Raw genomic sequence first — 23,944 nt, forward strand, 5'->3', positions numbered from 1 at the left:
CCAATATTATGTGTATTTATTGGCAAACGAATACAAATATCTTCCCCAGTTTCAGTGGCATTTCCAAGTAATGCTACTTCCCAATTTAGGGTCTAGAAAGATTGAAGTCTAAGTCTCTGACATCAAGTGTTCAATTCGTGACCCGTTTTTTACCAAAACTATCTGAAAAATACTCTGTCTAGCATTTAATGACCAAAATTATCCACTAAATACATAAATAAAAACGCTTGTTTTGTAAATAATAGTTAAACAAATGCTTATTATTTTGGTTTCAATAAAAGGACTATACATTGGACCAAGTGGTCCCTTAACCTAACCCTATCCTGCGTTATGTCAGACAAATGAATTTTGTACATAGTAATAGTTAAAAAGGAAACGAGCCGAGCCTAGCCAATAACTGGGCCAAATGGGCTTAACCTAACAGCAGGGTTAAATACTTACAATTACATGTATATTATAATGTATATACGTAGATGGGATATGTGCATACAGAGTAGCTACGAATTGTGAATGTTTTGGTTATCACGCAAGCGGTTCTACATACAATGAATGAAGAACAACAAAGTGGTTACGTAAACAGCAATTGCCGCCAACAATTTATGTGAATGCGAAGAATACACAGTCTCACAGAAATTCCGCAGTTACTTATGCATGTATATTCGTACGTTAGGGCGGGTCAATTTGTATGCGAGATTTTTTCGACTAAGCGTGTATAGTTAGCACAGAAGGATTCTACGTGAAATTTTATGTAAATTTCTCGAAGAAACCTTGAAAAAAATTAAATTTGGAATTTGCCAAATTACGAAAATAGGTTTTTCAGTATTTTACTGTAGTTTCGTAATGAAGTGCTTAAATTTTGTAAAAAAAAAACATATTACACCGTGCGAGAGTCAATTGTACACACGGAAAAATTAATATATTCATAAAACTGGGGACCAAATATAGTAAAACTGCTTTTTTAGTTTTTCTCTCTGACGCCAGGATTTTTTTTAAAGGACTTTGAAATTTTTAGAATAAGATTGAATAAAAAAATTATTCAAAAGATTCGGTGCATTATGGAATAACAATATGGGTATCAATTAAAAGGAAAAATTCTGTAGAATAGAAAAAAAATAATTTTTGTGTGCACCAGGACGAATAAGTATTGAAAATGTCCTTTTCAAATTTTATCATTAAATATTCTTGGAAATTTCCAATATTTATTTTTGAAAAAAATATATGTCAAGGACTAATATGTTAGCTACCACATCCTCGAATTTCGTCATAACTTTATTAGTTTTAGATAAAAAAAATTTTGCACTTCTCCTAATAGGATATTGATAGTTACAATATACATAAATAAAGATATTGGAATCATTATTATGGCACCATGTATGCGCTCTGAAAGAACAAACTGACCGTATGTTATACCTACGGTTTAAACACTTTAATTGTTTTGTATATAAGGGCGTAGCCAGCCTTTCATCTAGGGGGCAGGAGTTTATATAGAGGGAAAATATGTTTTTAATTATTTTTTTTTGTATACATAACGAAATATTTACGTTTAAGAAAGTATAAATTTTCTGGTAGCCTTTACAACGATACCAAATTCTTAAAAATCGGTTAGTAATTTCTTTGTAAATTTTTTTGCTTTTTTATAAAAAAAAAGGTATTTTTTCTTTTTAAGTGTTTTTTCTCAAATTTTTATTTACGAAGTATACGAATACGCATATCAGAATAAAGAAGATTTGATTGCGTTAACAGCAATCTCAATTTTTAAAAAATTGCTTAGTAATTTGTTTGTTTAAAATATTTCTATTTTAGAAAAAAATGTATTTTTCATTTTAAATGTTTTTTCTCAAATTTTTACATATAAAGTATACAAATATGCATATCAGAAGATGAAGGGGGTGCAATCACGTTTACAACGATACCAACTTTTTAAAAATCAGTTAAAATTTGTTTGAAATATAAGGTTTTTAATTTTTCGAAGACCCGACTTTTGCCCCCTTATAGCACCTGTAATATTAGTTTGCAAAAAAAAAAGTTATAAACCATTTAAATATGAGCAAAAGGCGGTCTACGACTGTGTTTTTAGTTTATTAGTTATTTACATATAATAATAAAAAATAATTTTTACCAATGATTCTATTTCGAACTTCGAAAGCCCATATCTCGATTTCGGAGGCTAACTTCGAAAAACGGAGAAATTACTTTTTTACCTATGAATCAATCTCTTAAAAAAAATTGTTTTGGTCCAATACGCAGCGGAGTGCTGTACAGTGTAATGATTCTAGTATCTTGATTTACGTATGTTGTTACTATCAATATCTTATAAAGAGAAGTGAACAATTTTTTAATCTAAAACTAATCAAGTTAGAAGGACGAAATTCGAGGATGTGGCAGTCTACGTATTTCAAAACTAAACATTGGAAATTTCCAAGGATAGTCAAGAATAAAGTTTTAAAAGGACATTTTCAACATTTATTCGTCCTGGTGAAACAAAAAATTAAAAATTTTGTTTAATTCGACAGAATTTTTCCTTTTAACTGATACCCATATGGTTAATCTACAATGCACCAAATCTTTAAAATAATTTTTGTATTCAATCATATCCTGGAAATTTTATAGTCCTTTAAAAAAAATACAGACGCCAGAGAGACAAATTAAAAACGCAGTTATACTATATTTGGCTCCTAGTTTTGTGAATATATTGAGTTTTTCGTGTGTTTTAAAAATTGTTGGTTTTTGTCGCACGGTGTTATAATCTGTTTTTTGATATGCGGAATTTGTTTATGCTCTTATATTAAAACGATTAAAAACGATCACATTTTCTTCGAAACCCATTTTCGCAATTTGACAAACTACAAACTTATTTTAGACCCATGGTTTCTTCGGCAAATTGACTGAGTCTTACACCTGTAGCCAAAAAAAATTACCCGCCCTTATGTATGTACATAAATACGTACCACACCACATTAACGATGTTACCTGCTATTATGTATTACACTGCCATATACAAAAATGAGATATAGATATGCAATATGTACCTACATTAGGCATAAATTCCTACAAATTAAATATATTTATGAGGAGAAGATGAAGAGTGATGTAAACCTAACGAAAATTAGGCTTTTTTAAAAATTTGGTAGAAAAAGTTTCCGCAGGGAACTCCGAGATTTTTTTTGCATGTAAAAAAAACCACATAAATAGCTACTCCTCTGCAATAACGATACAAATCAAACTTCAAAAAATAAAGAGTCTTACTACTGTTAAAGGGTTCATATCTCTAATCCTTGTCTAATCCATGTCTAGTCCCTTATCTGTTTATAAGAGTTTGACATATTAAATAACCAGCACCATATAAATAAACATTTAAATCTTCAAACTTTTAACAGTTACCCCAACTATACTCGACAATTTTTAAAAACTCTGAATAAAAAGTCCAAAATTTTTGTCTGTAATTATTAAAGTTTCTTGAATTTTTTACAATTTTTGCACTAAATTCAAAATGTGGATTTATATGTTGCCGCTTGTCCAATGTGCTATTTATTTATTTATTAGACAAAAATGGAGGTAAAAATAAGATTAAAACCTTTTTAAAGTATGTACATCAAGCTCAATAAAATTATTGAACATAATTGTTATAAGGCCACAAATAACAAAAACAAATAACTTAGGCACGAGCACTCCTGAAAACTTAAACATTCTGAACATAGAATTATTAACAAAAACCAACAAAACCAACAACCGCATGATCAAGGTGAATAGCAGCGGAATAGCTGCGCTTGATTGTAGTTGGCTCACATGAAAAAAGTGGAAAAAGCAACCACAGCTTATAAGCCGAACTTAGCAAAGTGCGTAGGCAACTGGCTGTGTCAGCCGGGGTCGTTGGATCGAGTCCGACTGAAGAAGTCTTATGAGGAGATGTGGTGATCTCTGAAATAGCCTCAATTCTACCATTTTATTAATTATTGTTGTGTTTTCACAATAGTTTTTCATGAAAAACGGCCTCAATCTCAATAAAATTCTTGAATATATTTCGTCAACTTCATTTAATATTTGATTAGAGAAAACCAAATTAAATTAAATTAAGTTAAATTAAGTTAAGTTAAAATAAGCTTAGCACTATCACAAAACATACGTAAATCATTAACAAGTAATAAGCACAATTAAACATATAGGTAGAATAAAATGAGCTCAGAGAGGCAGATGAAAGGAAAGAAAGAATATTATTAAGGTAATCACACTCATCGCAGTGACCCAAAATAGTTATATATTAGGAATTTGTAGTTACCTTTATTTAACAGAGACTTGACAGATTCTGGTATATTATTTCAAAGTCTCACACCGGTGATGAAAAACAGTCTCGACGAGGTAAGATAGGTGTATTTTGGGACAATCAGATCGTGACGTCTACTGGACCTACTCAATTTAAGCCATTAAGCCATTCCATTTTAATAGTTTATAGCCATTAAGCCATACCCTTTTAATAGTTTCTAAATAAATATGCAGCTCCTGGCAGCAGTATAGTCCACAATGCTGCAATCCAAATTCTTATTTTTCCGAAGTGATATATGGTCAAACTTCTCAAGAGCATATACATATCGCATAACGTTATTAAACAAGACATTGATTTTATGAGAGGATATGAAATCGAGCTTACTATATATGTATAAGCTCAGAGTACGTTAAATATATGTGGCACAATAAGTTTTTTTGCCAACTTGCGTCTTGTTTCAAAAGGAGTGAAAGCAGCGGACATTTTCAATCTACGCAAAACGGCATACACATTACTAACAAGACAATTAACATGGTCGAAACAAGTCAACTTGGAGTTTATCACATAACCCAAATTTTTAGTCTTGTCTTTGAACTTAACAACACTAGCACAAATAACCAATTCCGGTATGTTCTCAACATGTACCACGCTGCTACATATCAGCCACATAAAGGACTTTGGTATTTAAACACAGATAATTATCACTAGCCCATTTCGAAAATATAGAAAAATGGTTTTTCAAAACAAAACAAATGGCAAGTCGGCATAAAACTGTGTGACAACATCAAGGAGCCCGCCACAAATCGAAGGAGAAGCTCGGCAAAACACTAACATATGTGCAAGCGGCAATCTATTATTATTAATTTTATTGCAAAATAGCAGACAAATCATTATTAACTTTAAAACACAAAGCCTCAACAAGACCAATACGACTAGACAAGTACACCTGGATATCATCAGCGCACACATGCACATTGACAAACTGACACACGGAGAATACATAATTGACGAAAACATTGAACATAAAATTATAAACATTCAATAAATAAAAGAAACACAGCCAAAACTGATCTAAATGTCACTAAACTTTATCAGCTGACCCCAAGCGTACATATATACTTATATGTAAGTCAACCGATAAAAAAAGAAACTGATTTTTAATCGCAGTCATAATGCGGTTGACATGAATTTTTCCACAAACATTTCTGTACAAATATGCACATGTTTTTTACAAGCTTCTGTTAAATTTCACCTGTGCGTAGTGAAATCTTACCTCAAATTTTAACCAACTTCCCGATGAGCTAGAGACTTGAACTTCCACCAGGTGGCGCAGGTGTCGAGATATTTTAAAAACGCGTATTTATGATCCAACATGGTTCATATTCGGGATATATGTATATTACTTACATGAAAAGGAATAACTCGACAAGAAATGTAGCTGTTAGGTGCTGAGTTGTTCTGCCATGAGTTACATACTCGACTCCCAGGAGCTTTGGAAACTTTGACTGTACTGCCTGCATCTCTCTACTGGTAAAGCACGTGGGCGTATATCGTGGGCGGATTTGGCATAGTCTACATATCGCGCTGCAGCGTGCTTTGGCCCTCTCAGGTTGCTGGGTAAACTGCCGGCTAAACATGCGTGCGCACATCCAAGGACGCGATGACGACAGTGCCGTCGGGATGTCGGATTTTTAAGAGATTTGAAAACAATTAGTAGTTAAAGCATTGTTGCACTAGCTGGAATGTTGAATAAATCACACCATCGTTTGGGTAGGTAAAGGAATGAATATAAAATAAATGGATTGCATAACCTCAAAACTTTCGACGTAATTTAGAATTTTTTTTTAACAAATAGGAAGATAATAAGGCGCTAAATCTCAAACTAAGTTGAAATTTTCTTCTAGCTACATAAACGTACATAAATATATACAGATGTATATAAGTATAAGCTTTTATAAATACATACATATGTACAGTATGTACCTATACATAAACAAATGTAAATCTTTCCAAGTGTAAGCCTCTGATATATGTATGTATATCCTTGCAGTTCGGCGTAATACCACAACGAGGAGACAGTTACTATACACTTGCATATAATCAGATCCATAATGTATATACTAACATATATATCTGAGAAGAAAAGAACATTCGAAATGAACGCCGATGAGTGAGAGTGAAGTTTAATTTCATTCGTACCGTTCGTCGGACGACACTGAATGCCAAGTAACGATGGAGAAAAACAAAAGAATCAGTAACGAAAAGAACGAGCAAGTCAAATCGCAAGCATAAACCTTACTTCTAAAGAATAAAGAAGAAGGGAACCAACAGCAACATGAACATGAAGACAAATTCAAATGCCAATAAGACGGGACGAGCGCAAATCGGTAAATAGCGCTAAGTTATAATGTATATACGCATGTATGTGTACATTTTTGGTTGCTTTTGTTGTGTTGTAATCGCACCAAAGTCAGAGTCAATGTTAGATATCATGTAATGGGCCGGAAAACTGGTTTTTAGCGGACAGTTTGTTGCTGCTCTGTCTCTATTTCTGTTTTGTCTCTCTGCCTCTCACGATTCGCTTCGCTACTGGCAAAACTTGCTCATTGTCTGCTCTCTGCTAACCAAATAAAATCACAGCTAATCACTGGTCAACAAGTACCACATATAAACAAACATACGTAGTTGCGCATACTCGTACCTCTGTATGTATGGCAAACACGTACCCACACATCAACATTTATAGCTGTAAATTTGTCGTCAATCGGCTGGTCAGCTCGGTTGAGACGGCCGAATGTCCACAAAAGACCGACCACAACGCTGGTCATCCGGTGGCGCACAGGTGGTATGCAATGCGTTCTCATGCCTACGAATGTGAGAGTTTCTCGCTCAATTCCTTTACCTCTTCGCTATGAGTAACTGAATTCGCCGCAAAAAGCGATACAGTGCACAGCTAAGCCGCGCGCAAGGGTAGGTCAGTGTGTTTCTCAAGCCGGCTGCATGCTCTGCATGAATAACGTTAGTTAGGCAAATGCTTAAGTCAATAAGTAAGCACTATGGACAGTTAAGTGAGAGGACAAAGTGGAATTTATTTGCTCGTTTTTTGTAGGTATGCACATAGAGCACAATGGAAATATCGGTAGGCTTTTGTATACGTGTAAACCGAAGAGAGCGTCCAGCAGTGGATTTCGCCGAAGCTGTCTATCAAATATTCTTATTGGATATTGTAATTTTTTTGCATCACGTTTTGTGGATTCTGAGTAATGTATAGTATTGCCAACTTGCTAAATTCCATCACATTTGTAAGATATTCAAAAGCACGAATTCTGACTAATGGTTGATTAATAGATATCATTTAGATTCCATTTTTTAAATGACAAATAAGAATAATGAGCGGTTTGTGAAGATAATTTTATAAATTAGTTCGGACACGATTTTCACTGTCATCATAAAAAAACTCATCTTACCTCGCCCGATGTAAGGTCCATACGATGTGCGTAGAGTAAAAGCTGACTAAACATATTCATATAGAATACCCCAAATACCCATAGCAAATGTTCCAGTTTTCTCTCGTGTTCAATACTGACAGCGTTATTTTGGGTTAGGTCAGGTTAGTATAGAAAAGGGAACGTTTAGTGAGGAGTGGCATCTGATCAATGCGAATTAAAAAGTAAGATATTTAAAGAATTAGAAAAACGTAATAACATAGTTAAAACAAACGCTGGGCATTGAACTTTTTGTGCAGAGAGTATCTGCTGCCAAAAGGTAACTGACATGTAGCCCTTGATAAAGTATCGTAATAAGCCCCGACTCGAGAATCAGATACTTCGGTAATTATACCGCGCGAACCTAGGAATCGCTACATATATTTTTATGGACTTTAAATTATGTGATTTACACCACATGGAAAACTGAATCGCATTTGTTATGCCCACTTATCCAAGATGTATGTACGAACTACTAGGTTGTCTAGAAGTCTTTTTCAATAACGACCGCTATTGGAAGACAATGGCAAACCGCGACGTACCGTGGAAAAGTTTTACATAAATACCATCTGCTGCTCAAATGTAGATTAAAACTTTAGGCCTCTCTATTTGTGTAGTAGCATTAAGACAAACACCACAAAAGTTATTTATTACCCTGTTTTCGGCCACATACGCTTGTAGGGACTCCATTTTGTCATCAACCGTATAGCTTCATGCAATATCATCGCGAACTGATGTCATACTCGTATAAACTATATAGAATAACATTCTCATGTTGTCAGGAGAGTGATAAAACATTCGTTGTTGTTATTGTTCTTCGGTTATTATTAAATCATTGTCGTTAAGCTGTTTAAAAAGGGTTGGACCAAAGAGAGAGGGATGTCAGCTGAGTAGGATTAAGCTGGCATGTGAAGAGGTGGTTGGTGTCGTGCGGACAATCTCCACATGCCGGGCATTCATTGGGGATATTTGGGTCTAGTCTGGACAGGCAGCTACAGTATCCAGACCGTAACTGTGACAGGGTAACGCGGGTCTCTTTTGGAAGTTGAAGCTCCGTGACTGCTATAGGTGGTGATTGGGCTCCGATCACAGCATTCGTTGGCCGGGAGTCGTGGTAGGCGGTGACAGACTCCCTATGAATGTCGTTGATCGCTCGTCGGTACGTCACCGGGTCCAGTGGTTGATCTACGTATGGCTGGACCACGTCCTTGTATATGAATAGGTGCCCCCTGACGCGCCTGGGCGGAGGCTCCTCCTCTAGCAAAGGTCTGTTGGGGTGTTCACTTATGTGGCACCCCACCAGAAACTGCTTATAGAGCATTTTGTTGTGCTCCTTTACGGGGAGCACTTGGGCCTCACTGTGTAGGTGGTGCTCAGGCGACATCGAAAGGCACCCTGTCACTGTCCGGAGTGCTACGTTCTTACAAGTCTGTAGCTTCTACCACTACATCCAACTAGTCCCGGTGACCAAACTGGTGCTGCATGGTTTAGAACCGGCTGGCCAATTGCCTTGTATGTCTCCAGCAACGTTTCTTTGTCTTTCTCCCAGGTGCTGTCGGCGAGCGACTTGACTTCCTTGTTGTGGCTCTGTACTTTGTTGACAACTGCGGTTGTGTTCGTGGAGAAGGAGAGCAGGCTATCAATGGTGACTCCTTAAATTTTCGGGTTATTTACTGTCGGTATTGGTGTGCCATCGGCGTGTATGCCTAATTCTAGCCTGACCTCCTTTGTCCAGGTGGTGAAGAGGGTCGCCGTTGATTTCGTTGGGGTGAGTGTTAGGCTGCATGCAGTGAAGAAGCGAAAAAGGCGAAATTCTATTCACAGATGCCAATATCTAGAGATCAGGGAAACTCCCTCAGGTGGCTGGGGAAGCTTCGAGATGTAGAAGTTAAACAGGAATGGGGAGAGAACATTACCTTGTGGAACCCCTTGTTTAATTTTTCTAGGATTGGAGGTTTGATGTCTGCAGATTACTGACGACAGCAGCGTGGAATTTCAGACGGTGTCAAACGCCTTTGACAAGTCCAACGTTACTAGGACAGTTCTCTCACAGGGGCGGTTGCGGTTTAGGCCACGCGTTATTTGAGTGTTTATGGCGTTAAGTGCTGTTGTTGTGCTGTGCATTTTATGGAAACCATGCTGGTGCTTCGCTTGGGTCAGGTGGTGGGTGAAGTACGGGGGTAGCTGGGCCACTAGTGTCTTCGCAACCGGGAAAGGAGCGTTATCGGGTGATAAAAGTCTCCTTTGTTGGCGGGTTTCCCCGTTTTCAGCAGTGGGACCATTCTCCCTGATTTCCACATATCAAGATTGATGAGAGTGGCCATTGACAGGTTGAGGACCTCGGCTAGGTACGCCTCTCCCGCGTGCCCAAAATGTTTCAGCATCAGCATATATATTCCGTTGGATCCAATGGCTTTGGAGGATTTCGCCTTTCCATGGCCCCCTTCACTTTGCCGTTGGTGACAACAAGTGGGGCACTGTTTTTAGGTAGTTTGGACAGCCTCCTACACAGGAAGAGAAAGGCCCCCACTGCGATGGAAAGAACAGGTGGAGAAGGACTTGGCTTCACTCGGCATTTCCAATTGGCGTCAGTTGGCACAGAAGAGAAACGACTGGCCTGCTTTGCTGAACTCGGCCAAAATCGCTTAGGCGGTTACAGCGCCAAATAAGAAGAAGTTAATAATTTGCCATTAGGTATTTTCTCATGTTCCCGGATACTGTTGGGCCAACCTATTTTTACTCTTTCGCCAAGTTAGAGAATGCTGCGCTTATTCTGTATATGATGCTGTTGCTGCGACTCAGACATATTTATTACACTTTCCAATATTGACTAAATAAGCCGCAGGAAAAAAGCGGCCTTGCCTAATACCTCGTTTGGTCTCAAAGATAAAGTTGTGATCAATGTCACGCTAAACAGCCGTCGTTGTGGGCCTCGCAGAACCACACACTACTTGTGTCGCCATTCAAAGAAGTATTGAGAAGTGTTCCCTGCAAAACTCAAGTACACTCTTAACGCTTTTTTCCTCAGAGTTTCATCTTCACATCTGCAGGAATCCTCCCGGTCTTGAAACAATTTGACCGCCGCCTTATTTTCTTACAAAACCTCCACGCTCACGCATTACCAACTCTCTATTTTTCCTCTTTTATTATTCCAGAATAACAATCAACCTGCGGACGGGGCTTTTTCGTCAGTCTTAAAGTATTTTGACTGAAATGTGGGTATATAGTGCCCATCCACTAACCAAGCTATGGAAAAATTTTTTTCCATGACGGTCATTACTAATAATACGAAACACTCGGCTAAAACTCGTAAGAATCAGTTTTTTTTGCACCTCGAAAAAAGGTATAGGCTCAAAAATTGCATAAGAAATTCAGTAAAAGTCATAAAAGCATGAGATAATTTTATGCAAACTTCCCCAAACAGTGTATTTCAAAATCAACGAAAGTCTGGCCGAATTTATTTGAACAAAATTTGCATATGAACACATACACGTGCATAAATAAACATATCTCAACCTCAAAGCAAAAAAAATTTGCATATAAACATACACACGTGTGCAGAAAATTGCACGGTATCTTAAATTTTGCCAAAAGCAAGCTCCAAAAGAGTGCAGCAATAAATGTGCAATAAGCCAAATGAAACCCCCAAAAGGAAACAAAATAACCTAAACACCAGAAAGACCGCAAATGGCTGAAATTCAGAGTCAAGAGCAATAGCAACAAACACATTGCAATCACATGGGGTACAACGAAATTTTATGTGAAATAATAGCCGAAACCAATGAGACCCAAAACGACGCAGACGACGAAAAACATAACAACGCCAAGTTGCCGGCAATAATAGAGTCGCTTTGAAAAGCAAAAAAAACAAATAAGCAAGCAAGACGAAGACCCCTAACATGAAACATGCACAAGAACAACAAGAAAAGCAGTACTGGTATTACCTCTACCTTGACTCTGAACTGTGAAGCCGCGACCGCGATCTGTCGCTCGGCCACCGAAGCCAAATTCACGTCTAAGTCAAGCCGCCACGAAGCAAGATACCAAAGCAAATGTGAAAAACTAAGCAAGCAACTATAAAGAGGTGCTCTAAGGGGAAGAGGTGGAGGTTGGAAAGAGTTATGAGGCAAAACATGCGGTTAAACGACAAAAACTGCAGTGGAGCCAGAGCTCCAGGTATCGAGCACCCAAATGAAACGGTGTTCAGCTGAGTAACTGTATGCATTGAAGACAACCATACGGAAAATAGTTAGAATGCGAGAGATGCGCTGTTCGCAGCGAATTCGAAGCAAGAGTATTAGTGAGCATTCCAAAACGGAAATCTCCAATACACAAAGACAATAGGCCAACAGGTGAGGAAATTTTGATCAAGTGCTGCGATAGTATGCGTTTATGAGCGCAAGTGAATATTAGTATGCTACGTGCAACAACTACCATGCGACAATCATAATAAACAGTAAGTCAGGTAAAATGCCGAAACCGTTAAACACAAACACGCGCATAGTTAGCAGTATAGGCGGGCGGCGGCTTGAGAGAGCAAAACTCAGGCTCAGCCCGTTGTCGACGAAAGCGAAGTCGAACTCAACCACCCCAACAACATATGTGTGTGTGTGAGAGAGCGAAGGTGCAGGTTTCGTTGCCTTGCACTGCGCTCACCTGAACCAAGTTCACCTGCTCATTGTTGCCTCTCTCTCTCTTTCTCCCACTTTTCCTTAACACTGCAGCGTCAATTCGCTTCTGTACGCACGCAATCAGACTTAGAATTCTGATCGTTTGGCCGCGTTGGCGCTCAGTTCTAGCCACAATCGCCGTTCGTGTGTTACACTACAAAAGTACGACGCCTTTGCACAACGGCATACAGTATTTTTCTTCAACTAAAGCAACAAAATTATTCGAAGTATGAAAAACGAAGCGGCCTTAAGAACTTCTAACAACGGCACTCACTCATACATCTTCTGAGTGTTCACAACAAAGGTAAAACGACGAAACTATGCGAGGCATAGCGATCACTGGCTCAGCAACCAGCAACCAATATACCCAACTATCGGCTGTGTAAAGTGCAGCCGTTCCACCCTGGCCCCGCATTGTTCCACCGGCCAACGTCTGTTAGAGGAGATCGACGGCTCTATATATACCTTACGCGTGGATGTGTGTGTGCCTATGGTTGGCGGTGTCGAATGAACCGCTGCTGCTGATTGACGACGACGGCAACGACGATAACTGGCTGACTTTGGACTAACTGCTTGTGCGCGAGTACCGCTGGAATACAGTAAGAGACGATCAAGCGTTGAGGATACACGCGTTTAGCGCTTCCAAATCGCGTTCGTCGTTTGCAAGCCCATGTAACAGTGAATCATTTAGATCAACCTAAAGTTCTAAGTAGAAAAACCAATACATACATTCATACTTGCAAATACAATTGGAGTGTATAATAAAATTTTCCTTATGCCACAGAAACAAAGATAAAAAGGAAATATGCGCAGAGGATAAATGAAGTGAAGTGTAGTTTAGTGATGAAATCCAACTTCTAAGTGAAAAATTTTACTTTTGTGTGTAAATGATGAGATTCTATCAAGGATAAAAAGGATTAAAAGGCCAGAATCTAAACGAAAGAGCTTTTACTGTGAAAATTCCAAAAAAGTGCAGAACAGTTTTTAAGAAACGAAAAATTTTTTAAAATAAATAAATTATACACACTTACTATTAATACTAAACAAAATACAATATACTTTGCTATCAAAATGAAATAAATCAAACGATAAAATACATACATACTGTGCGTAAAATTATTCTAAGAAGTAATAAATTTAATTCAAAATTTCGTATATATGTTTAGTGCATGGAAGAATATATATTTTTAAGTTAAAGGTTGTGTTGTGTTAAAAATGGCACCCGCTCGTCGCCAAGCTATCGATCGATTTGAACAATATGATCAAGCTAGTGAACAGAGCAGCCAATTAAATTAAAAAAATCCATTTTGGGAAACAAGAAAAAAAGTTGTGTTCAAGAACCCAGTAGCTTTTTTTACTCCAGCAAACACACACGACTTGGATTAGTGTTTTGCTGGCAGTGACTATGACTAAAATCGACAAGCTCAAAAAACGCGTTTGATTGAAAAATTAAAACGAGACTAACATTTTCAAACACTGAAGGCATACAAGCTTAAGAACTAACGCCAAAATGCCGAAAATTTTTCTCATAAAAAATCGTCTGCATCAGCAGCAACAACGACTCTTGGAATCTCAAAATCTGCTGCAGGATAAAAACGAAGATGATCGCCTAATACCGCCGCTGAGTCCCTCGCCGCCAGTAGGTGGTGGCAACGGCAGCGGCAGCGGCAGCAATGGCAAACCAAACTCGCCGCCAGTGCCCACAGATGCGCCGCGTGCATACACACCACCAACTGCAGCAACACGCAACATACACAACGCGTTGAGAACGCCCACACCAACTCCCTCAGCATCGTCACCAGCACTTGTACCACCAACGCCGTTACAGCCACCCAAGACGCCTGAACCACAAGACAGTGGCTCGTCTGCATTACAGTTGGTTGCGCCTCCGGATTCGTCCCCACATACTACAACTCCTGCTGTAATAGTGACCGCCGAGGACAATAAAAATGCCACTGTCACAGCAAAAGAACCAGTAAATCTGTTGGATACACCAACAGCAGCATCATCGACAACAACAGCTACAACGACTCCAAATTCACCACCTCTTTCGCGCAAACGTTTCCATCACCGACGTTACTACTTTGGCCAACAGCAACAAAAATTATTGTATAATGCCGATGCTGACGCTGCAGAAGGTAAGTGTTTTACATAGAAACTATTATTCTGAAATCTCCTTTAATGTCTGTGAAGTGTTTGGGCAGGGAATACCCAGTGTATGAATAGATTGATTTGCGTTGTGGAGATTTCTAAGTAAAAAAATGTATAAAAGGTTATAATTTGAATCTTTATATCGAAATGAGGAGATCGCGATATTCAAGTGAAATCTAGCTGCGAAATAAGGGCAGGTTCGCAGCTAAAGTCTTTTGTTTAAAAGTCTACATCTGTCCTTTTTAGTTTTGTTAAACCACAGATTTGGAATGAAAAGGAATTGCTACTATTTTTTGTTGCAAACGTCTTTAATTTGAAAATTGAAACCAGTCTATTTGCTCTTATTGATCAACATTTTTTTGTAATATAATATCGATGCAGTGGATTCTGCCTTTAAAATAGCTTAAAGTTTTTAATATTCAGAGTCAAAAAATTATATATAATGAAATGTAACTACGATCATATTAAATTGTTAAATAAATTCTATTTGAAATAAAAATAAAAACAATTTTAACATAAACCTTATTTGAGGACTATAAATTCTTTTTTTTAAATTTCAAACCAAAAACTTTTTAACAAAAAAATGCTCTTGCAATACATTGAAAAAAGAGTTTTTAATTCGTTTTCTATTTAATTTTATTTTTTTCTGTTTTTTAAGTCGGAAAATAATAATTAACAAATTTCTATTCCATTTAAATAAAAATTTCCCTTGTTGAATCAAAAAATAACAAATTTGTTTAGGTTTTATTCAATATACCAGAGTTTTTTCGAAGAACTGTTTCAAAACAAACCCGCTTTAGTACAGAATTTTATTTTATACGAATTAGATACGCAATTAAACCGTGAGTATCTTTTTTACTTCTAAATATATCTGGCAAACTTTAAACTAAGGTATTCTTTATTTTTGATCATTTAATAATTTTAAACATTTTACGAAGCTTGCGCAGGAAATTATTAAAATACATTTTTTTTTTAATTTTTTGCTGTATTAAAAAACTTTTTATGTTGAATATATTTATATTTTTAGATGTTAGCAGCTCAACCAGTTTTTTGTACGCTCCATAAAATGTAATTTAAATTTTCATATAAAAAATTTGCCTCATTTTTTTTGTATTTTAATTTGAAGTAACGAAAAAATATCTGATTAAATCCTCATACTAATTTTCATCGACTTAGTGTGCGTTTGTCATTGTTCTGAATCTCATTGCTATGGGTTCTTTCGAACGTATTGAACCGTTTGAAGTAATTGTTTTCCAAAAGTTTAGGCTCTACATACATCGCCAATTGTTTTTACAATTTTCAACAAAAGCTCTAAACTGTCAAAATAGTTTTTATTATATTATATTATTATATTGTAAAAACATGTTAATTTTGGAAGCCCTTTTCATAAACAATGGGCCGTATGAATAAAAACTAAGCAGTTGATTTTTCTTAAAATTTCAGACCTCTTACTTAAATTTGTTTAAATAAGTCGAGTAAAAGCTCTGAAATTTTAAGAAAAAGCAATTGCTTAGTTTTTACTTGTACGGCTTAAAATGTTTCTTTAAAATTTTTTTTTGGGCACAGATGCTGCTTATTTAGCCTCTCCAAGGCTATCAATAAATAATGTTTTCATCGCCGAAAAACTTTTCAATTATGTACTTGCAAAAAATTATTATTGTTATTAAGTTCTACACTTTCAAGGTGTGATAAAGGCCTTCTTAATATTCTTTGAAAAAATCGGGGTGCTTAAAATTCAGAACCGAAAAAATTCGTCCGTTTTCCTTGATGTCCTTAGTGTGCCAAAAAAAAAATTATTGACATTTTTGGAAAAGAGCTCTTCTTTGTTACAAAAAAACGATCTAGCTGCAATGCGTGTCATTGACTAAGTAAATAATGGTGACCTTTTAATTTAAGCTGTATATGCAATTAAGCTTATCCATTGATTTTAGTCCCCCTTGTCCTGGTGTCATAATATTTATTTATTATTTTTTTAGTAGTAACCTTTTTCACGTAAATATCTCTTCTTATTTCTTCTTTTTTGTATATTAGGTGAACCCTTAATATTACGTTAGCATTTTTCATCGATACCTTTATTTGGTTTCGAGGCCAACGAAAAAATCAAGTTCGCTACTTAAGTCTTTTATTTAAAAGCGGATTGTCAGCTTGAACTTAAGCGATTTGTTTGAAAAAAGTTTGCACAACTTGAAAAAAAAACCACGAATGAAAAAATCTCTCTAAATATAAATGAAATTATGTCAATATTTGTTTAAAATTCCAAACTTCAGCGGGTTTGAATGCTACAATATTTTTTCTCCAACCACACAAATATACTCTATGCACACACATTCTTTTTGTGTTTTTTAATTAAATTCCTTTTATTTATTTAATTAAGTCATTGCAAATATCTAAATGTGTACAAGTATATTATTATTCGATCGCTTGCTCGCGATAAAAATAATCTAAACTAATTAATAGCAAACAACAATTGGTCAACACCCATACTAAACAAGGCGGAAAAAAGTGATTTTTGCATTGTGTATGTACAAAAGAACATGTGAGTTAAGCGTTGGCCAATAAATGAGCTGCGATTACTCGTGATCGCCGCTGCTAAGCACTTTCAATTTGACAACAAACAAGACAACTTGACATATTTCTTTAAGCTTAGAAGCGGCAAAAAATAAGTATTCTTTATACAATATCTGTTCACTTATTTTGCTCTATATCACTAAGCTTTCAAATCAGCAAAATTTAATGCGCAAATCAAACTGAAGCACACCCTCTACCACTTGCATTGAATGCGAGAGGATTTGTGCCATAAAAAGTTTACTTAGGTAAGAGTGTTGTTGTAGAAATTCAGTTTCGGAATACATCCACATGCAAACCCAGTTGCAAACTAGGGTGCATATGTACATGCAAATGTCTGAACAGGCTTACGACCACAATACGCTGAAGCACGGAAACTGTGTTTGTATGCATATTTATTTTTGTAATTTTTTGCTCATTTAATTTTACTGAATTTTTATTTCGTGTTTTTATTCTTTTCATCTGCATGGGGGTGTGTTTGCCATAAATTGTTGGACCACAACCAATATATTTCTTTATATAGCTTTATATACGAAGCGTGCATAAGTATATACATACTTGTGGATATATTCGCACAAATAATATATCTCATAATTTAGCGTAAGAATAATTGTTTATGACTTTGTCAGCGAAACAATGCAATTTAAAAAAAATTCAAAGCGCATTAACCGACCAACGACGACCAGCCTGCTTGACGTGCTGATTGACTGCCAGCACCCACACGCTTGCATGCACACATTTGCTATTTCTATGGCTACTGTCTCGTTATGAAAAAGGCGCGCTTTGGACGCTGAATGAGTGCCCGAAATGAATGATTGTCAACAAATGTCGGGGTATTGCTTAAAGTGCTTTGATTTTCTGTTCTTTATACATACATATATAAATCCTTTGCCTGCTAAATAAATGAATGCTTATTATTATTTGCGCAATAAATCTGAACTCAAATAGGTTCGGCTATTTTAGCAGTTCATAATGTTTTCATTCAAGCATTCGAGTGTCAGAAAGAAAATTATTTTGAACAGAGAAGAAACTATTTTTACCGATAAGAAATAAAAAAGTGTTTTATTATCTTTTAATTTCTGATTCAATTATTATCTTTTAATTTTTGAAATAAAATAAAAATGTGGCGCTATTGTAATCTTATGGTTTGCCAAATTTTTTTTACATTTGTTCTTCTTTCTTTGTTTATTCTTTCTTGAATACATTTATGGCAAGCCTTTTCAACCGATTATAAATTTTTGGTTTGCATTCTCATTATCAGTGAAAATGCATTTTATTTTATTATGTTATGTTATTGTGTTATTTTACTTTCATTACTGTAGATGTGTGCATGTGTACCTATTGTAAATTTTCAATTTGCATATTGGATTTTGAAAAAGTCAAAATAGCCTTGATTTTTTTAATTAATTTAATTTTTAATTTAAACAGTTTTGTTACTAAATTTTCGGTGTTTGTTTTTTTCCATTTTTTTACATTTTTAAGTTATGTTATTTTATTTTACATTCATATACCAAAGTCACTTTTCCATAAAAACGCTTTGTATGCATTTATGTCAGCATTCGATGTATTATTTTATTTTATAGCGTTTTCTTTTCTCGAAATAATGATGCATTTATTCTGCCCTGCGCCTGGGCTGTCAAGTCTTCATGATCTTTTCTCAGCATCTTCACAGGCATATTGCGTGTTCTTTCTTTATAATGTTGCGCTCTGATAATGTTGCCATATTTGAACGTGACATTTTTTCCGAGAAAAGAAAATGGCATTACTTTTATAACCATACAAACATGGTTGTGTATCTATTGTATATTCCCTGCAAACCATTTTTTCAGAGTATTCTGTATTATAAAGAAATTTTAAAGAATTCCTTAAGCTTTAATTCGATTTTTTGCCGAATTTTCTAAAATGAAATAAATTACGCACACTTCCATTCTTTTATGAAATTTCGGAAGAAAATCTGTGAAGCAACGAAAATAATGCTGCTATGTGAAGAATATCTTTCAGAATTTTTCCAGAATTTTCTTTATTTTTCGTACAGAAATTTCTTTACGAGTTCGTGTCAACCCCTTCATATAATTTTCTTTGAAAATTCGTAAAAAAATCGTTACAGAAATCAGATACTCCTAACGATTTCCTTAAGATTTCGGGAACTTTGGTTTGCAGGGTTGTTAGTTTATATTTCCGATTTTCAAAAAGTCAAAATAGTTTTAATATTTTTTTTTACTTAATTCAAATTTTTATTTTACTAATATTTGTTACATGATTTTTTGTGCCTTTTCAGTTATTTGTTCAATATTACTTATTTTATTTTATTTTACTGTTAGTTTTTTGTTTTATTTTTTTATCTTATTTTAATTGATTTTAAATTCATATACCATACATAGTTTTCCCTAAAAAATCCCCTGTATGCATTTCTGCCAGTCATATTTTCCTATTCTCCACCAATCTTCTTCACCAGAATGGCAAAAGTTTTATTCAAACATTAATTCGTCTTTCATTATTATGTATGTATGTATGTGTTCACTACGAGTATTACACAACAAGAATTTAGCCGCTCGACAGCAATGCGCTTTTACCACACGCCTGCAGAACTAAGTAGAATGAAGAATGAAGCGCAACTAATCAACGCCATCAACGAAATGGCCGCGAACACACACACATACACACATATTGACACACACTCGCATAAGCACAAAGTCAGAAAGCCACAAACACTAAAGCCCGCCAACCCAACGAACCAAACAGTAAGGCAGTCAGACACTAAAATATGTACATACATCTAATTACATATGTATGTGTGTACGTTCGTTACTCAAGTCTAATGTTTCGTTACACTGGAGTGAACTACGAAAAATAAAATCCGAAAAGAATAAAAGCCTTACAGCGCTTTCGGTAGAATTTTCCAATCACAAACGCCAACAACGACACCATACGTTTCCTTTTTTCTTGCCGTTTTATGGTTACTGTTGTTGTCTTGTTTATGACTTTCCTTCTTTACTTGCTGTTTTGCTGCTTGCACGTTCGCTTCGTCATAGCTGTTGCGGTATCGACAACAATTCTTTTAAGTGTCTTTTTTATTTTATTGTTGCTTACATAATCTCTTTCACCTTCGAATGAAAGTAGTAATGGTGTAGTTACCTCAGCCCAAGCTCGTTCTTCTTACTTCACAGTTTACCTTCAGCATAAGAATAAATAGCAACACCAAGTGCCTGTTTGTCTGATTGTCAGACGCAGCTTCTCACAGCAAAAAAAAAATGGTATGCTTGTGTATGCTGCCATAGCTTGGCTAGCTTTGGAGGTGTATACTAGCCGAGACTTGTTTCTGTTGAGTTTAAGTGCTAAAAATACTTTCAAGTTTCTTTACTTCACTTACGTATTTGTCTGTTTTCTCCATACATGTTTCCCTTTCTAGTTAGATTTTTCGTAGTATTTACAAATTTTATTTTAAAAAGCTAACCAAAATCCGCTCACCGCCACCAACACCGGCGGCGATTAGTAAACAAATTTATATCAATTAATAAAAACCAAATAATTTATCATGAACTTCACCTTAGATTGGGTTACCTAACAAAAGCTCACGCGGCCGGCCCGCGGTGCCATAGCGTTGCTGCTGTGTTAAGCGTTTTATGCTTATTTGAAGCGTTTATAACTACAAACATACATATAAATATAGTTGTATATATGCAGACGTTCATATAGTTATGCATGCACGCTGAAGACATTAATTTAACTTCACTGACTGTTTTACTAAATATGCATTCTAATAACAAAATATTCTCGGCGTTAAGACATCAGCAAAACTGTGACTGCTGTCGCTTTTAATTTGGTTGTTTAAATAGGTTTTATTGTTTAAATTTTATGCTCACTGCCTGCCTGACAGAGCTTATGAATGAAATGCTCACTTTTATATTTTAACTTTTTTTACTTCGACCCTTTGAAGCGCTTAAATATGCTAATTATTACGAAATAAAGTTTTAGTGCTTTTTTGGAAAGTTAATCTTGTTATCTAAATGGCTTGTTTAGTGTGGGTTTCGTTATTTTTTAAACTGCTTGTTAAATATGATCATAAATATTAAAGTAATTGAGTGGAAAATTGTTCATATTTGATGTCTAAATTTATGTGCGCACTTATGTGGCATAAGTGATTTTTAATTGCAATATCAAAAAGAAGATTTCCTTTGAAGGTGAATGCGGCCGAACATTTAAATATTTAAAAATTTACTGTTAATATTGTTTTTGACTATTAATTTGGAAATTTATGAAATCTATCGTATTAAAGTAATACCCAAAAGGCTTGTATTTGCCAAATTGAAAAGACATATTTTTCATTTCGTATTACGGACACAAAAACCTTGTCATATTTTTAACGAAGGATATCTGATAGCTTTATGTATTATGGAAAGTATTGGTATTACAATCGATTATATTGCAACACACTCATTTGTAATAACCAGGTAATCGTTCATTTCCACCAAGCCTTAACTGCTGTTTATGCCTATTGAAAAAAGGTGACTAAAACTTGAAGGGGGTTATTACTCATGTTAAGTACAAGCAAATAAGGTAAAAGGGCAAAAAGTAAGTAATAAACCCTGCCGACCACCCCTTATGAAAATTCTTGCAACTTACTTAACCTCTTAACTGCGGTTAAGCTTTTGTTGGAAATAGGTTATAGGTCTGACGTTTTTATAAAGTTTTACTCAGTTCCTTTTTCTTGAACATTCAATTACGCCTGAAAAGATTATTGGGAGAATATATGTGGCAACAAAATTACTAATGCCAATAATATTTAAATAATTAATTTGATTGACACTTTTGCCAGATCTGCTGTCGCATTACCATAATTACCAGCGTTATCGATAACTTTATCGATTTATTTATCGTATTTTCTACGGATATATTTATCTCATCGTTTTGGTTATAATTTTGCTTGTCTTAATACCGAAATTATAACCGCCACAATACGATAAATTGTATTTGCATTACCTTCCTTTTGTAGGTATTTTGCACATTTTCCTTCAATAGACGTTGTAAGGTAACAGCTAGTAAATGCTCAATAAAGCACCATAACTTGGTGTAATTCTGCAGGAAGTCAAAACATTTTACATAAGTGTTTATATTTGCACAATATTTGTACATAAATAGGTACATATATATGTATGTATTTCATTTTTATAATAATGTTTCGGAAACATTCTTAACCGACTTCAAAAAAAGGAGGAGGTTATCAAATCGTCGTATGTTTTTTTAAAGGAAAGGTGCTATCTCAGAGGTGGCCCCATATACCAATTTGGTTTAGATCCCATTATTGGATCATGAAGAAATTAACGGTACTTTTAAATTTGTATATGAGAATTGAAGTCGGTTTTGTTTTTTGCTTAAAAATTATCTGTTCTGAATGTATTGAAGTACTCACAGCTGCTGAAAATTGATTTGTTCTCTTTTTATTTAACTCTTTACACTGTCATCTGAAAAAGTTACTTAAACGTCATAATATGTCTAAAACATTGTCCCCCAGAAAACATGTTTCCCAAAGTATACATACAAAGTAATGATAACTATACTGTCAGCTGTGAAAAAGAAAAAAAATATACTCCAAGTTCATACAGAAACCAGCATAATTTTCACACAAACAATTCTTATAAAAAAGTACTTCACAATAGCACTCGAGCGCACGCATACAAATTGTCTAGATGCTCGCTCATTCTAAAGAGCCTACAACCAGAAAAGTTGGCAAAGTAAGAAACGGTGCAAGTACAAAATTGTAATTGCTAATAAAAAGCCCAAGCAACTCGCCACTTTGCTGCTGAAATTCCTGGTAAACCATTATACGCCAACCACCTCATCGTTGCCGTTCACTGATTTTCCCATTCATGTTGGCTCCTTCTAAAATTCATGCATTAATTAATTATTTTTTCATTTCACCATTAATTAAGCCAGCAGAAAAATAACAAAATTCTAGAATGGAAAGAAGAATTAACTTTAAAATTTATTTAAGAAAAACAAATCACGAATTCACAGTAAGCGCAGAAAAAGTGAACAGTTTAAATTTATGAGTAATCAAGTAGTTTTTTTTTCTTTCTGAGTAGTGGCATTAAAATCTTTTAGTTATGCCTGTCAGCCACTTCAAGCCATTAGCCTCCCTAGTCGACTTAGCCAGAGGAAAGAAGTTTGTGCTTTGCTCACATTTCGAGCTGTTGAAGCAACTATGTAGTTGCATGCTGGTCGGAGTCAAAGTTCTACCCGAATAACGTCATGCCACTCACTGGTGCTCACTTCCAGACATTTCCCACATTTTACGAGGCTAGGCATTTAACTCCACACGTATTTGCTAATAATAATAACAAAATTTTCACATGTCTTGTACCTACAGAAAGATTTTATTCCAACGCAGAATCGAATTTCGTCAATATATGCAGACTAATATTTGCGATTAATCTTGTAATATGAAAACGAGAAAATCTATTTCAGTTCAAAGCCGAATATTTTTAAAACAGTTTTTTAATTATATTTCACCACTCCTAGCATTAAAAATGAGTCTGAAGAGTGAATCGAACCCCTTAACGGAGAACTGCCAATACTCCGCGCTTCTGGCATATTTTTGCTTTCGCCTTATGCTCCTTATTCCAGCGCTATCTTCACATGCATAAGTATACAATATACATACATATATATAGCACATATATACTTGTGTATATGCATTACCACATTCTTACCAACCACTGCTCACTAACTGCAGGGTGCTTTTGCTTGCACACAGCAGTCAGCAGTCTTCCATGCCACATTCCTCATTTGCCACCTCGACATGCACAACTTCA

At 35.5% G+C, this 23,944-nt stretch overlaps 1 protein-coding gene across 1 annotated transcript in view; it reads left to right on the forward strand.

Moving 5' to 3' along the window:
* Positions 1 to 12,887: 12,887 nt before the first annotated feature.
* The window catches only part of LOC118749661 (transcriptional regulator ovo-like), a 115,408-nt gene continuing 104,351 nt past the window's right edge, over positions 12,888 to 23,944 (forward strand). Inside the window, exon 1 of the mRNA XM_036484460.1 lies at positions 12,888 to 14,554. Within this exon, the coding sequence (XP_036340353.1) occupies positions 13,927 to 14,554 (628 nt within the window). The 5' untranslated portion in view covers positions 12,888 to 13,926. The remainder of the gene's footprint in view (positions 14,555 to 23,944) is intronic.

Source organism: Rhagoletis pomonella, unplaced genomic scaffold (genome assembly GCF_013731165.1).
Source record: "Rhagoletis pomonella isolate Grant_MI unplaced genomic scaffold, Rhpom_1.0 Rhpom_scaffold_00029, whole genome shotgun sequence".
Taxonomy (NCBI): Eukaryota; Metazoa; Arthropoda; class Insecta; order Diptera; family Tephritidae; genus Rhagoletis; species Rhagoletis pomonella.